The sequence below is a fragment of the Rattus rattus genome, chromosome 5 (genome assembly GCF_011064425.1).
Source record: "Rattus rattus isolate New Zealand chromosome 5, Rrattus_CSIRO_v1, whole genome shotgun sequence".
Lineage (NCBI taxonomy): Eukaryota > Metazoa > Chordata > Mammalia > Rodentia > Muridae > Rattus > Rattus rattus.
This window is the reverse complement of record NC_046158.1, coordinates 98143413-98155949: the sequence shown is the minus strand read 5'-3', so window position 1 is coordinate 98155949 and position 12537 is coordinate 98143413. Positions and strand designations below refer to the sequence as shown.

At 46.1% G+C, this 12537-nt stretch overlaps 1 protein-coding gene across 2 annotated transcripts in view; it reads right to left on the bottom strand.

The window, feature by feature from the left end:
* The window catches only part of Mapkbp1 (mitogen-activated protein kinase binding protein 1), a 49296-nt gene that overhangs the window by 24038 nt on the left and 12721 nt on the right, over positions 1-12537 (bottom strand). For both annotated transcript variants that reach the window (XM_032903984.1, XM_032903985.1), the window contains exon 2: positions 2829-2920. In XM_032903984.1, the coding sequence (XP_032759875.1) occupies positions 2829-2920 (92 nt within the window). The remainder of the gene's footprint in view (positions 1-2828; positions 2921-12537) is intronic.

Here is a 12537-nt window from a genome sequence, read left to right as displayed (position 1 = left end):
AGCCATGGGTGCCATGGGACTGGCAGCCTCATGCCTGTGCTGCCATGCTTTAAGAAGGAGTGGCAGGGGTGTTTTGGCTTATAGTTCAAGGGTATCCATAAGCCATTCTTGTGACATATTTTGTCACAGCAAGGAGAAAGTAACTAATACAGGAAGCTTTAAGTAAGACAGGTGAAGGGCCAGCTTCCTGTGGGACAACAAAAGCTAAGGAAAAGCTCTGGAGAAGAGAAACAGGAGCCACTAAAACTGATGGGTCTTGGTCCAGAGACCATGTTCACTCAGATCCCATCCACCTCTGCCTGCCTGACACATGTGCTGACCCCCCACCCCCACCCCTTCACTGTGCTGTTTCATTTCCTCTCAGAAAAATTTGTTTTGGTTTGATAGCTGCTACTAGGCCTCTGGGAGGATTCTGAGTTTTGTTTCTCTTCTTGTTTCTAGGATACCTGAGCTGGCTCCTACATCGAGAGCAGCAGGAACATTGGTATGTGGGGGCTGAGGGTGGTGCTAGGCAAAGCAGGGAGGAGAAAAGCCTGCTTGGGCTCACACAGACTTTTGTGAACCCCATGCACCCTAGGAGTACAACAGAGAAAAGCCATTTGCAAAGACAGAAACCAAAATCCTAAGAAAGCCACAGCTCAGGGAACAGCTTTCGAGTATGGTCCAGGGCTACCAAAGCAAAGAGTACTCAGGAAATCTTCTAGGTCAGGAGGATTTGCAGGCAGCACACTGGGCAGCACATACCTGAAAAGATAAGCAGCCACTCAAAGGTTCTGGCCTGGCACAGACTTTTGTGGAAGGAGAGAACGGGTCAGAGTTCACACTTCCCAAGGCCTTGACAAGGGGCTCAGCATACCGGAAGCGTGCCCAAGCTTTTTCCGTACAGCCTCTATCTAGCCCCAGCCCTACTTCCATCAAGAAGGGACTTGGCTTTCTCAGGCAGGAGCAGGCACAGAATAAGTGGAATTCCCTTGAGGTAGGTAGCACTCAGTTATTTAGCAGGGCAGGCCTTTTATCAAGTTGCTTCTGGAGGGGAAAAGGCAGCCTGTCCTGTCTTTGCCAGGCTAAGCCATAGCAGCAACCCTGACTATGGACACTAAACACCATCAGACACCCCCCCCCCGCCCCCTACACCAAAACACCAGAGACACCCTACTCAGAACCCAGGGGCTGAATGAAGTCTTCCTGGCATAGACTAATCTGGCCATAAACTATCCTCAAGTGTCAGGTAGATAGAAAAATAGAAAGATCAGAAAAACTTAAATGGCCACTCCATGCCATTTAAGAGTCAGGCCAAGCATGGTGGTGCAGGCCTTTAAATCCCAGAACTTGGGAGACGGAGGCAGCTGGATCTCTGTGAGGTCAACGCCAGCCTGGTTTATAGAGCAAGTTCCAGGACAGCCAGGGCCATTAACAGAGACAGAGATACCCTGTCTCAAAAAGCCAAAAAAAAAAAAAAAAAAAAAGCCAGAGCTCTGTAGTCAGGCTACTCGGACTTGGGCTCCAATAAAGACAATGGCAATGTGATCCTGAGCAAACCGCCTCACCTTCAATCTCACTTTTCCTCCCTAAACTGTGGAGTCATAACAGTACCGACCGACCCCAAACTCCTAAGTTCAAGTGCTATCCTGCTACAACCTCTCAAGCACTTAGAGCTACAAAGCATTGCGCATGACTGACTATATGGAGACTCTCAAGTAGGCTGTGGTGATGGCTGCAGACGCTAGAGTTACTAAAGTTCATGAGCTGGGTATTTATTTTGCTTGGAATCAAGACTGAGCTTTGAGAATAGGCAAGCACTCTGCCAGTGAGCACTACTGAAGCCCTGAGGTAGGGATTTTAAATATTTGGTGCCATATCACAATGAAGCCATTAAAATTAGAAGGTAGTTATTAAAGATGGTGCTGGGGGTGGGCCAGCAGTGCAGTGGGTGATGGATCTGTCCACATATCAGAAGATGGTGCTGGGGCTGGAAAGATGGTTCAGCAGTTAGGTGTACTGGCTGCTCTTCCAAAGGACTAGGATTTGATTCCCAATACCTATAAGGCAGTTCACAACCATCCATGGGCATGAGACTAACACATGGTCCAGAGTGTAGGCAGAACACTAATACACATAAAATTTAAAAGAACAGGTTTTAAAAAGACTGGGAATCCTGTACAGAAAAAAATACAAATTTGTATGTATGTATGAGTAGGCATGACCAAATATTAATAAAGAATTTTTACTTAGACTGCATCTTCTCCACAGAAATGGCATTAAAACACTGACCTAGATGTCTCTCTTAGGAGATTTCAGAAGCCTCCTGTCCTCCTCAATTGGTCTACATTGATCATAATTCACACTATTCTCCCCAAGGCTCAGGGTGAGAGCCAGAGGCCATAACTTTCATCAATGAAACTTTCTGGAAATGGCATGACAGTTGTACTTAAGAACACACTGCAGTTGTGATTGCATTCATAGGATCTCAAGTCAGTCAAAATGCTAACATGGGTGGGCTGGGGAGGGGGTAGAAGTGATGAGGTGAGCAAAAGTCCCACATCCAACCAAGGAGCTGTTGGCACCTGACAGCACATCCAAGGATAATCCTCACACCCAAGAGTAGTTGGGCAACACAAATTTGACTTGATGGGTCTTTAAACAGAGAGAGGGGGAGAGGGGAAAGGGAGAGAGAGAATGTTAAATGGTAGGAAGGTGGTGTGGACGTGGGAATAGTAGGGGAAGGGAGTAGATATGACCAAAATATATTATATGAAATTCCCAAAGAATAAAATGTTAAAAAAAAAAAAAAAGCTTTCACGTAGCAAGATCTCCTGAAAGGCACTTACCCAGCTGGGTAGGCAACTAAGCCAGACCGGGGATCACAAGCAAGTCCTCTGCCTCCAGATACAGTTACTCCCAGTACCTTCTCCAAGGTCACCTGTTAGAGCAAGACAGAGAGTGACTCCTTACAGACCACAGAGTTACAGTTGGGTTAAAGGGGGGTGCTAAAGGCTCCTAGACTCATCCCCTGCAGCACTAGTGTCCTACAACCTTTTTCAGTCTGACTTCTTCAGACTTTGTTCTGACCAAAAGCCTCTTGGCCACATGAGAAAATGCCAGTGGTGAATGCCACCTGCATTTATTAACACGTTCCCCCTGCTGTGACCAAGGGAAAGAAAACAGTTAAAGTACAGATTTATAACCAAAGAGGAACAAGAATTCTTCCACTTCAAGAAGGCACTAATTGTAGGCTAGAGGCTGGGATCTGGGTCTATGAGACTGACAAGAGGTCACTGGCCTTCAAGCTGTCAAAGGCCACTGTGATCTCTCTACCGAGAGCCAGAAGAAGGTCAGGTATCAATTAGGTAACACGGACATCCTTGATCTTCGCATCCCATCAAAGGACTCCACCTCCCCGTTTCTGCCACTTAAACACTCTAGGAGCCTAGGAGGCCTAAGAAAGGCTTACTGCTGTGTTTTGCGAATCACAGATGCTCACAGTTCTCTGATTATTGTTATTAAGCCACAACTCCCACAGAGATGAAAGGGAAGCCGCTGTAAATGCCAGGAGAGTCTGAGAAGACGTGATACATGAGACATTCACCACCTTCATCCACAGTGTTGCTGTCCCTCACTGTCTGCGGGCCACAACCCCCACCCCCACTAGACTAACTTCAAATTAATTGACTAGTCTTTCTGTGGATGAGGTCACATGAGGTCCACCCTGCCCTATAACCTCATAATTGTCACTCCATGACACTCGTGTCACAAGTTTTCTGGTCACTCCAGTTCTAGTTCCCTCCAGGGCTGTCTGTACTTCCTGGATGAGCCTTTCCTCAGGGATGTCCTTGTTCTTCCTTGATTGAGGGCAAGGAGCCCACATAGACAGAGCATACTCACCTATGAAAACTCTGACCTAGAGAGTCTTACAGGGCCAAGGAGTGGTGTAAACCACATACAGGGCCAGAAAGGGTCTACTGTGACAGGCCAGTGTCTAGAGTGGGGAGCCCACAATCAACAGTGAGAGTTTTGGGTGTGTCTTCTCTTACTGCCTTCAAACAGAGAAGAGTTGAAAGTGCTCCAGAGATTCTGTTTAGGTTCTCTGACCACACACATATGTACACACACACACACACACACACACACACACACACACACACACACACACACACATGCACATGCGCACGCACACACACACAACTAAATATAACAGTAAGAACAGCAAAAATCAAAACCTCAAAGGCCATTGAATTAGGTGGCAAAGTAATGCTTCTTAGAGATATGGACTAGGAACTGGTCCAAGAGGTGCTTATGCACTGGTGCTTTGGTTACGGTGCATCAGCCTAAGCTCACACTGCTCACTTATCCACTGCCCAGCTGCAGCACTAAACCTAATGTTAGCCTGTCTGTGCTAGACATTCTGGACAGCGAGTCTGAATTTCTGCCTTGTTCCATTATTTTCTCAGTCTAACATCTCATTGGCTCCAGGAATGAGAGAGAAGAGAGAGAGAGTGGTGAGTGGTGTGTCTGAAGCCACTAACTATGTCCCAAGTGGAATGCAGGCCATCAAACCAAGTACAGTGAAGTACAGACCTCCAGTTCTCTTCCCACCAATATAATTTGAAGCAAATCCTTTAGATTCAAATGTGTACAATCCCTTACCTCCCTATCGGTCAGTGCTGGTTCCAAAGACCAAGTCTGTTGGTCTTCAGCTGCCCTCCCCATCCCCACCATAGGAATGTGGGTAGGTGTTCTGTGGGTAGAGAATCCAGCTCTATAGAGAAGCTTGAAACTAGTTTGCAATTTTCAACAAGACAAAGCAGAAAGATTCGGTTTGGTTTATGCACACCCTAAAGACTAGTTTTCATAGTAAAAAAGAAACATTTTTTTAACTATGATTTAGTCATAGTAAGAACATGCTTTGTATTGTGACCCAGTGTGTACATACATGTATGTGTAAGTGGGATTTTCATAAACATTATGTAATTACAATATATGCTTTAATATACTCTGGTATATTCCTTTCACTTCTAGCCATGTCCACTCTATCCCTCATGACCGACAAATGTGCTGGGAGATTAAGCATGGGAAACCACCACACACTTCTTCCTGCCAGGCTGAGGCCCAGGCCCAACCACAGCAATCTTTAGGTTTTGTCACTTTCCTCTCAGGGCTCAGTGCAGAGAAACATTTTTCCTGGTTAGGAAAATCCCACAAGTGGAGTTTGCATGGGCTAAAAATCTTGGCTTATTTTCAAAGGATTTACGGGTTTTTTTCTTCTTCTGGCTTTCTAAAGTCGTCATCTAAGGGAGGGGGAGCAGTTTCCTTTGGCTCTCTGAAGAGGAGGAGCAAAGGAAAACATTCAGGGGCATCGGCATCAGCTGGTTTTTATTTTATGTTCTTAACTCAAACCAGCTTCCTGTTTGCAGGGAGGTTTGGGCTGAGCTCCACTTTCAAAGGGTCTGAGAGCCCCAAGCTCTTCTGAAGCCTGCTACAGCCAGGCTCGTTCTGCAACACTCCAACACAAAGGACTTGGCAAAATCATTGTCCCACTGATAATGTTTTCCTGTCCTCTCTTTAAAAGGTAGCAGAGGTTCTCTCTGCTCTACAAAGTGAACGCTAAACACACCGAGTGCCATCAGTTGTGAGCAGGAGTGAACTTGCCCCAGCTCACCAACACTGGAGCCTTGACTCAGCAGTGGGAGCACCCTAACATGGCCATCGGTCCAGGGGTCTCCCCAGTCTCAGGGATCCTGCAATACTTACTAGTGCACCAGTAAGCTCTAGTGCCTACTGTCTTTCAACTGGAGTATGACTGTAACTTCCAAATGCTCTCCCAGCTTTACACCTGCCTGCTACAGTCTTCTCAACATGGCAGGCCACAATGATTCCTGTACACGTAAATCCTTTCGGTGGCTCCCATCGCCCTTAAAGTTCAAATTCAAGCATTTGACTTAAACTTGGAAAGGCCTAAATCACCCAGCCTCTGGCCATTTCTCTGAGATCATCTTCTATATTCTCATTGCTGCCTCTTCCCAGCCACCTCCACCTTTACCTCAGCCTCCAGAGGCACCTTAAGCAGACGATAGTGTCCCCCTTTGCATCTGTTATTCCTTGGATTTAACAGTTCTTCCCTTAGCTATCCTCACTGTGACTTTAGTTTGGCCTTTGCTCAGAGGCTGTCTACTTGGAAAGGCCATTCGGGCCTCTCTGGGTCACTGTGGCCTTTACTCGGCTAGACTACCTTCACAGCATGCAGGGAGGGGGAGCAGTTACCAACAACCCAGGCTGGTGAGGAGACTCAGTGGGTAAAACAATGAGCTGCTAAGCCTAAGAACTTGACTTTACTCCCTGGGACCCATGTGGTTGAAGGTGAAAACAGTTCAGCAAGTTGTACTCTGTTGCCATGTATGTGTGAACTTCATACATGAGGGCAAAATATCTGTATAGACAAAAATTTATATATATAATATACATTATATATTTAAATATTTTTGAAATATATATACTTAAATATTACACACACACACACACACACACACACACACACACACACACACAAGAACAGGGCACCCCCTTAGACGCTGCCATGATCTACATATACATCACCATGCAGTGTAAAGCTGGAAGGGCAGCCATGTTAAAAGGCTGAGCCAGCTCTTGCTTTGGCAGCTGGAGAATGTTGAAATGGAGGAGAGCCTTTCCCAGCCTGAAACTGGTGTCATCTTTCCACTGAAGCAATGCTCCTGGAGGGCAGAGTTCTAGAGTAGCTCTGAGAGAGAGCTGACACACCCACCACTCCCAGTGTGAAATAGACAGGGAAATATCATATCCTCCAGAGGATGTTAATGGGTGTTTTCAAAAGTCTGAAAGCTGGCCCTGGAGAGATGGCTCAGCAGTTAAGAGCACAGGGTATTCTTCCAGAGGACCCAGGTTAACTTCTAGAAACCACACGGAGGCTCACGACTGTCTTTAAGTCCACTTCCAGGCCTCTTCTGACCTCCAAGGGTAGGTCACACAAATTGTATAGAGACATACATGTATGCAAAACTACAAATGAAATAAATATAAATCACTTTTGAATTATAATTTTTTAAAAATAACCTGGGTACGGGTGTGTTTGCATGAGTGTAGGGATGTGCAGGTGCATGTGCCTGTGAGGCAGGGGTGTGTGTGTGAGTGAAGGTGCCTGAAAAGTCAGAGATGTCAGATGTCCCTAGAGCTGGAGTTCCAGTGGCTGTGAGCCTCCTGACATGGGCTGGAAATGAACTTGGGTTCTCTGAAGAGATCAGTATGTGCTCTACTGCGGAGCCATGTGCTCTAGCCACAGATTACTTATTGTTTATTTTTAATAAAGCCACTAGGATGCTAAGGGAGTCCCACCCACACTCCTCAAAACCATCAGGAATGATCTACTACAAAGTAATCCAGTGTGTGACAAAGGTCACAAAAAGAACAAAGTCCCCAAGAAGATAGTGACATCTGGAAAGGTTCAGGGAAAGGAAACAAGGAAGCTTTCATGGAAGGTGACCCAGCCTAATGGTGCAAAGTGGGGACATAGTGTTTCCTGGCTGTCTTCTTGGCATTTAGAGATGAAGTTTCTATCAAAACTTTGAGACTAGGCATTGTGTCATAGACAGGACTTATTTAATTACATTTATCTATCTTGTGTGCACCTATGTACCATGGTGCACATACATCTTCAAAGAAGAACTTGGGGGCCTTTGTACTTTCCTTCCACCATGTGGGTCCCCAGGTCAATCCTGGGTCATCAGGCTTGGCACCAAGTGTCTTTACCTGCTGATCCACCTTGCTGGCCTCCTCACAGGATCTTGACAGGTGAAAACACAAAAGGATGACAGAGCAGATAAAATTGCACTCCAGAAAATTCTAAGTCTAGAGAGGTAGAACACAAGGGGACGAAGAAGAATTGCTTGTCTGAGGTAGGTCCTGGCTGGCCGAATACTTGCTGCATAAGCACAGGCTGGCCTCAAACTCATGGCAATCCTCCTGCCTCTATTCCTTGCTCAAGAAAGACCTTGAGTGTCAAATTATAATCTTTAGGTTCTGGAGGCCTTGAGGGGAACCCAAGCAAAGCTACATTCGGTGAGATGAACTGAACACAAAGGCACCCAGGAGACAGTTATGAAGCTAGCAGAGCAGCTCAGTTGAGAGGTAACAAGAACTAAACAAGCAGGCTGACAGTTGCAACAGAACAGAAATAATACAGACCAAAGTCACAAAGCAAATGAAGCTGGCAATAAATGGGCACTATAGGCTGGGGAGGGCAATAAACACAATTCCAACCCTCAGAAATAGCAAGTAAAGCATTGCTACGGCCAAAGCAGGGCCTGGGTCCACAGCGGGCAGGGCGCTGTTCTCTCAAGGGTGCTGGGGTGTTTAGGGGAACTCACAAAGCAATCCACTCAGCGGCATAAACAGGATGAAAGCTTGGAGAGGGTAGGGCTAGAAATTGGCATTGAGAAGTGCTCCCAACAAGGCAGGAGGAGACCGAAGACAGGAGGGAGAGACTAAGCACAGCTTTGGAGAAAGCCTATTTTTATACTGTGGAGGAGATGAGGTACCCAGCAGTAGAGAGGAGGAGCACCAGTCAACATGAGCACTAAAAGGAGGCAGGAATAGGACTCTTCAGATCTCACCGGTTCCAAGAAGGCCCAGACTGTTCGACTACACAGCCTGGGAACTGTAAGGAGGCCTTAGCTCTTCCTAGTCAGCCTCTTGCACCCCCAGCTTGTTCACTAAGGAGGCTTCCTTGCCTGGATCAGGTGTAAACTGTAAAGGTTTTGTCTTTCTTTCTTACTGTGAGGGATCACCACACCAGGAATCTGCCTATACTATAAAGGGGCTGCTCCCTCAAGATGGGGCACTAGAAACCAGAATCACTTTGAAAAAGCCAGGATCATCTAGATTTGGCTGACCTCAAACTGGTGAGAATCCCAATAACTGGGAGGAAAACGATCTGCTTCTGTTGCCATCTGGCTGCCTCCAGCTTCCTCTTCCCTACTCTTTTCCCAGTTTCTCAATCCCACTCAATACAAATTATGAAGCCCAGGGGTGTAAGTCACTCCGGACAAGCGTGGCCTGTTGTCTCCATAAACAGACACGCCAGCGACCCTGGCATGCTCCCTCCCTCCCTACACGTCAAGAAAACTGTTTACAGTCCCGTTTGTTCTCTACACTATAATCTCACAAAGCACATTTTCCACCCAGTTCTAAAAACTGCCACTTATGCAAAAGCCACAGAGGAGCACACAGCCAGCAGGCTTTCCACAGAAACCTAGGCAGCTGCACAGAGACCCAGTGACTGGACCTGGGAGACAGAAGGACTCAGAGATTGAGAGTCCAAAGTGTCATCTGGTCAGAGGTGAGTAGAGCAAAAAGGATCCTTCCAGGAGAGGCAAACAGACCTGACTCTCAACCCTGCCTGGCCTTTACCTGCTGTGGCTAATTTAAAGCTGTACTATCTTTCACAAAGACTACCAGAAACCAATGTCCCCAATAGGGCAGAAATCCAAGCTTTTCTGCTCAACGATTCAGAATTAATGGGAGCTGAGTGGAGTCTCCTGTGCTGGGATTAAAATAGCCTCAGCTTCTAAGGAAGGTCAATCTGCTACTGCTTGGAAGAAGTAATCTTAGAGATCCTCTAGCCACAAGTCCTTGGAGACTAGCAAACTAGAATAATGGTTGCCCAATTTTGGCCTAGTAATAGAATTATTTCAAGACACCCCACAACCCCCAGATAGCAGTACCACCCATAGCCTACACCCCTTCCCCCTATCCTGCAAAACTATGTGAGTGTGTGCATCTGTGTGTGTGTGTGTGGTGTCTGTGTGCACGTCCCTGTGTATATGTGCACACATATGTAGCATCTTCTATAGCGTTTCCCCTCACTTTTTGACACACTCTATCACCTAGGCTGGAGCTTGCTAGTTCAGCTGACCTGACTGGCCAGTGAGCTCCAGGGAACCAGGAGTATAGTATATGCCAATGTCACCTTCTCAAGCAGATGCTGGGATCAAACTCAGATCCTCATGCTTGTGTGGCAAGCATTTTACCAATTGACACATCTCCCAGCCACCACCACTTTTTTTTGAGATAGATCTCTCTAAATTCTTGGCCTTAAACACTCTTCCTACCTCTCAGCCTCCACATAGGCTGGGACTACAGGTAGACAAACCCATAGCTGGCTCTGCATGTTTCTGAATAAAAACACAAGAAAGGGTTATTAATCTGCATGCTAAAGCTCTCCGGCTTCACATCTAAAGCCCCTGCTACCTCTGGGCTGACAGAAATGCTCGAAGCCAGGACTTGTAGGTCAGCCTGGACAACACAGATGGTCCCAGTGTCCAAAAGGAAAAGAAAAAGAAAGGCTTTTCTTCCCAGTGACCCTAAGAATCAGATTTTGAACTAGAATGCTTTAAGACAAGCTCTCTCTTTGTAGCCTTGGCTATCCTGGAACTCTCTATGTAGACCAGGCTATCCTCAAATTCAGAGAGATCCACCTGCCTCTCCCTGGCCAAGTGACAGGATTAAAAGTGTGTACCACTATACCTGGCTTGAACTATATTTAAAGCATTTTGCAATTTTCCCCAAATCTTAACCCCTGCTGGAACCAAAATGGAAAACTAGTACTTCAAGTCTTATGATAACACTTGAGGGGACAAAAGGGTCTGTGTAGACCAACCAGAGTTACCACTCACTGAACAAATAACCTGTCAGGATCTGCTCAAGCACGTCACATTGAGTATCTAAGGCAATACTCTTGACAACTTTGAGGGACTAGCATTATACCCATTTCACAGATAAAGAATCACTCAGGTAAACCAGGAGGGATGCTCAGGCTGTCTGGTAGCAAAAACCAGGGTGCCCTGAGGAAGAGGTTTGGGTTTTTCAACACCGACAGAATGCTGCCATTACTACAAGAACACATTAGGAAATCACCTCACCTCTGGGTGCACATCAGGGACAGGCCTGAAAACCAAAGAAGCAGAGGGCACCAGGGCACAGTAACAGGCATGCTCCTGTGGTCCTAGCTACTTGGAAAGTTAAGGAGCCCAAGAGTTCAAGCCCAGGCTGGGGCTTTGGGGAATGATGGAGGCTGAACATGGTAACACACATTTATAATTCTAGCATTCTAAAGACTGAGACCAGGAGAACCATTATAAGTTTGAAGGTAGCCTGGGCTACATAATAAGTAGTGAGTTCCAGGCCAACCCATCTCAAAACACAGCAAAATCACTAGAAAAGAGATGACAAAAGTTATCAGGAGAAGATAGGGGTACAATACATGCCTTTCATACTAGCTTTATGGTTTTATTTAGTTTTTAAAGATTTGTTTATTTTGTATGTGGGGGATGGGAGCATGCCTGCAGAGTCCTCTGGAACTGGAGTTAAAGGCAGTTATGAACTGTTTGACATGGGTGCTGGGAGCCGTATCAGATCTTCTGCAAGAACAGTGTGCCCCCTAAACACTCAGCCATCTCTCTAGCTAATGGGTTTTTTTTTTTTAATGTCACGACTTGTGGACAGAGTATGGTGGTGCATGCTTTTAATCCCAGCATTTGAGAGGCAGAGGCAGATGGATCTCTGAGTTTGAGGCCTGCCTGGTCTACATAGTGAGTTTCAGAACAGTCAGGGCAATGTAGAGACCTTGTCTCCAAAAAAACCAAAAAAGTTACAACATATCATTAGTTGAAACAAGTCTATAAAAATGGGTTCTTGTCTCTCCTCACTAGATGGCTTTAAAAAAAAAAAAAAAAGAAAGAAAAAGAAAAAGAAAAAAAAGGAGAGGGATGGAGCTTTTCCTAATGCTGGACTATCACACGTGGTCAGAACCCAGCCCTATCTGGGCTATGCTGCATGCAGCCTATCTATGGTCAATATGGAGAGCTAATACGTGTTTCCAAGGGAGCTGGCACTGCAGTGTTAGGAAGAAGCAAGAAAGCATCAGATCAAGAAGAATGAAGGAACTCTGCTGAAGGGCCAGCTACAGTACAGTCACCAGCACGTGCCCACAGCTGGTGAGCTTAGTAAAGCAGCCTTAATAGCCCAGTTTCTCAGCAAAGGAAGCCTTCTGACCCTCCCTTACTTTTCCATGGTTACCAGAAAAGCAAAGATATGAGACAGTTCAATTCAGACCTGATGGGGGAGGGGATTTTCCCCTCTAATATCTGACTTCTCTATACTAAGAGCAGAATCTCAAAGCTTTACAAACTGAATGATGTCTGGTCCTCAAAAGAGCTTAATTAAAGCTAGATGTGGCAGCGTACACCTGTAATTCCAGAGAGTCAGAGGCAAGAGAACTAGGAACTCAGCTACATAGTAAGTTTGAGGTCTCATTTAGTCTCAAACTATATGAGACCCTTCCCAAAACAGCAACAAAAAGGGGGCATTTACCAATCTATACAGCTGAGTGTTTCCCTGATCTCCTGGTTTCCGATTGTGTCAGCAGGGAGAATGCTCATCATTTCCTTGCCTTGCCGACCTGGGTAAAGTGAACGTGTGACTGACGATGGGTGTTCACCACTCTCCTGA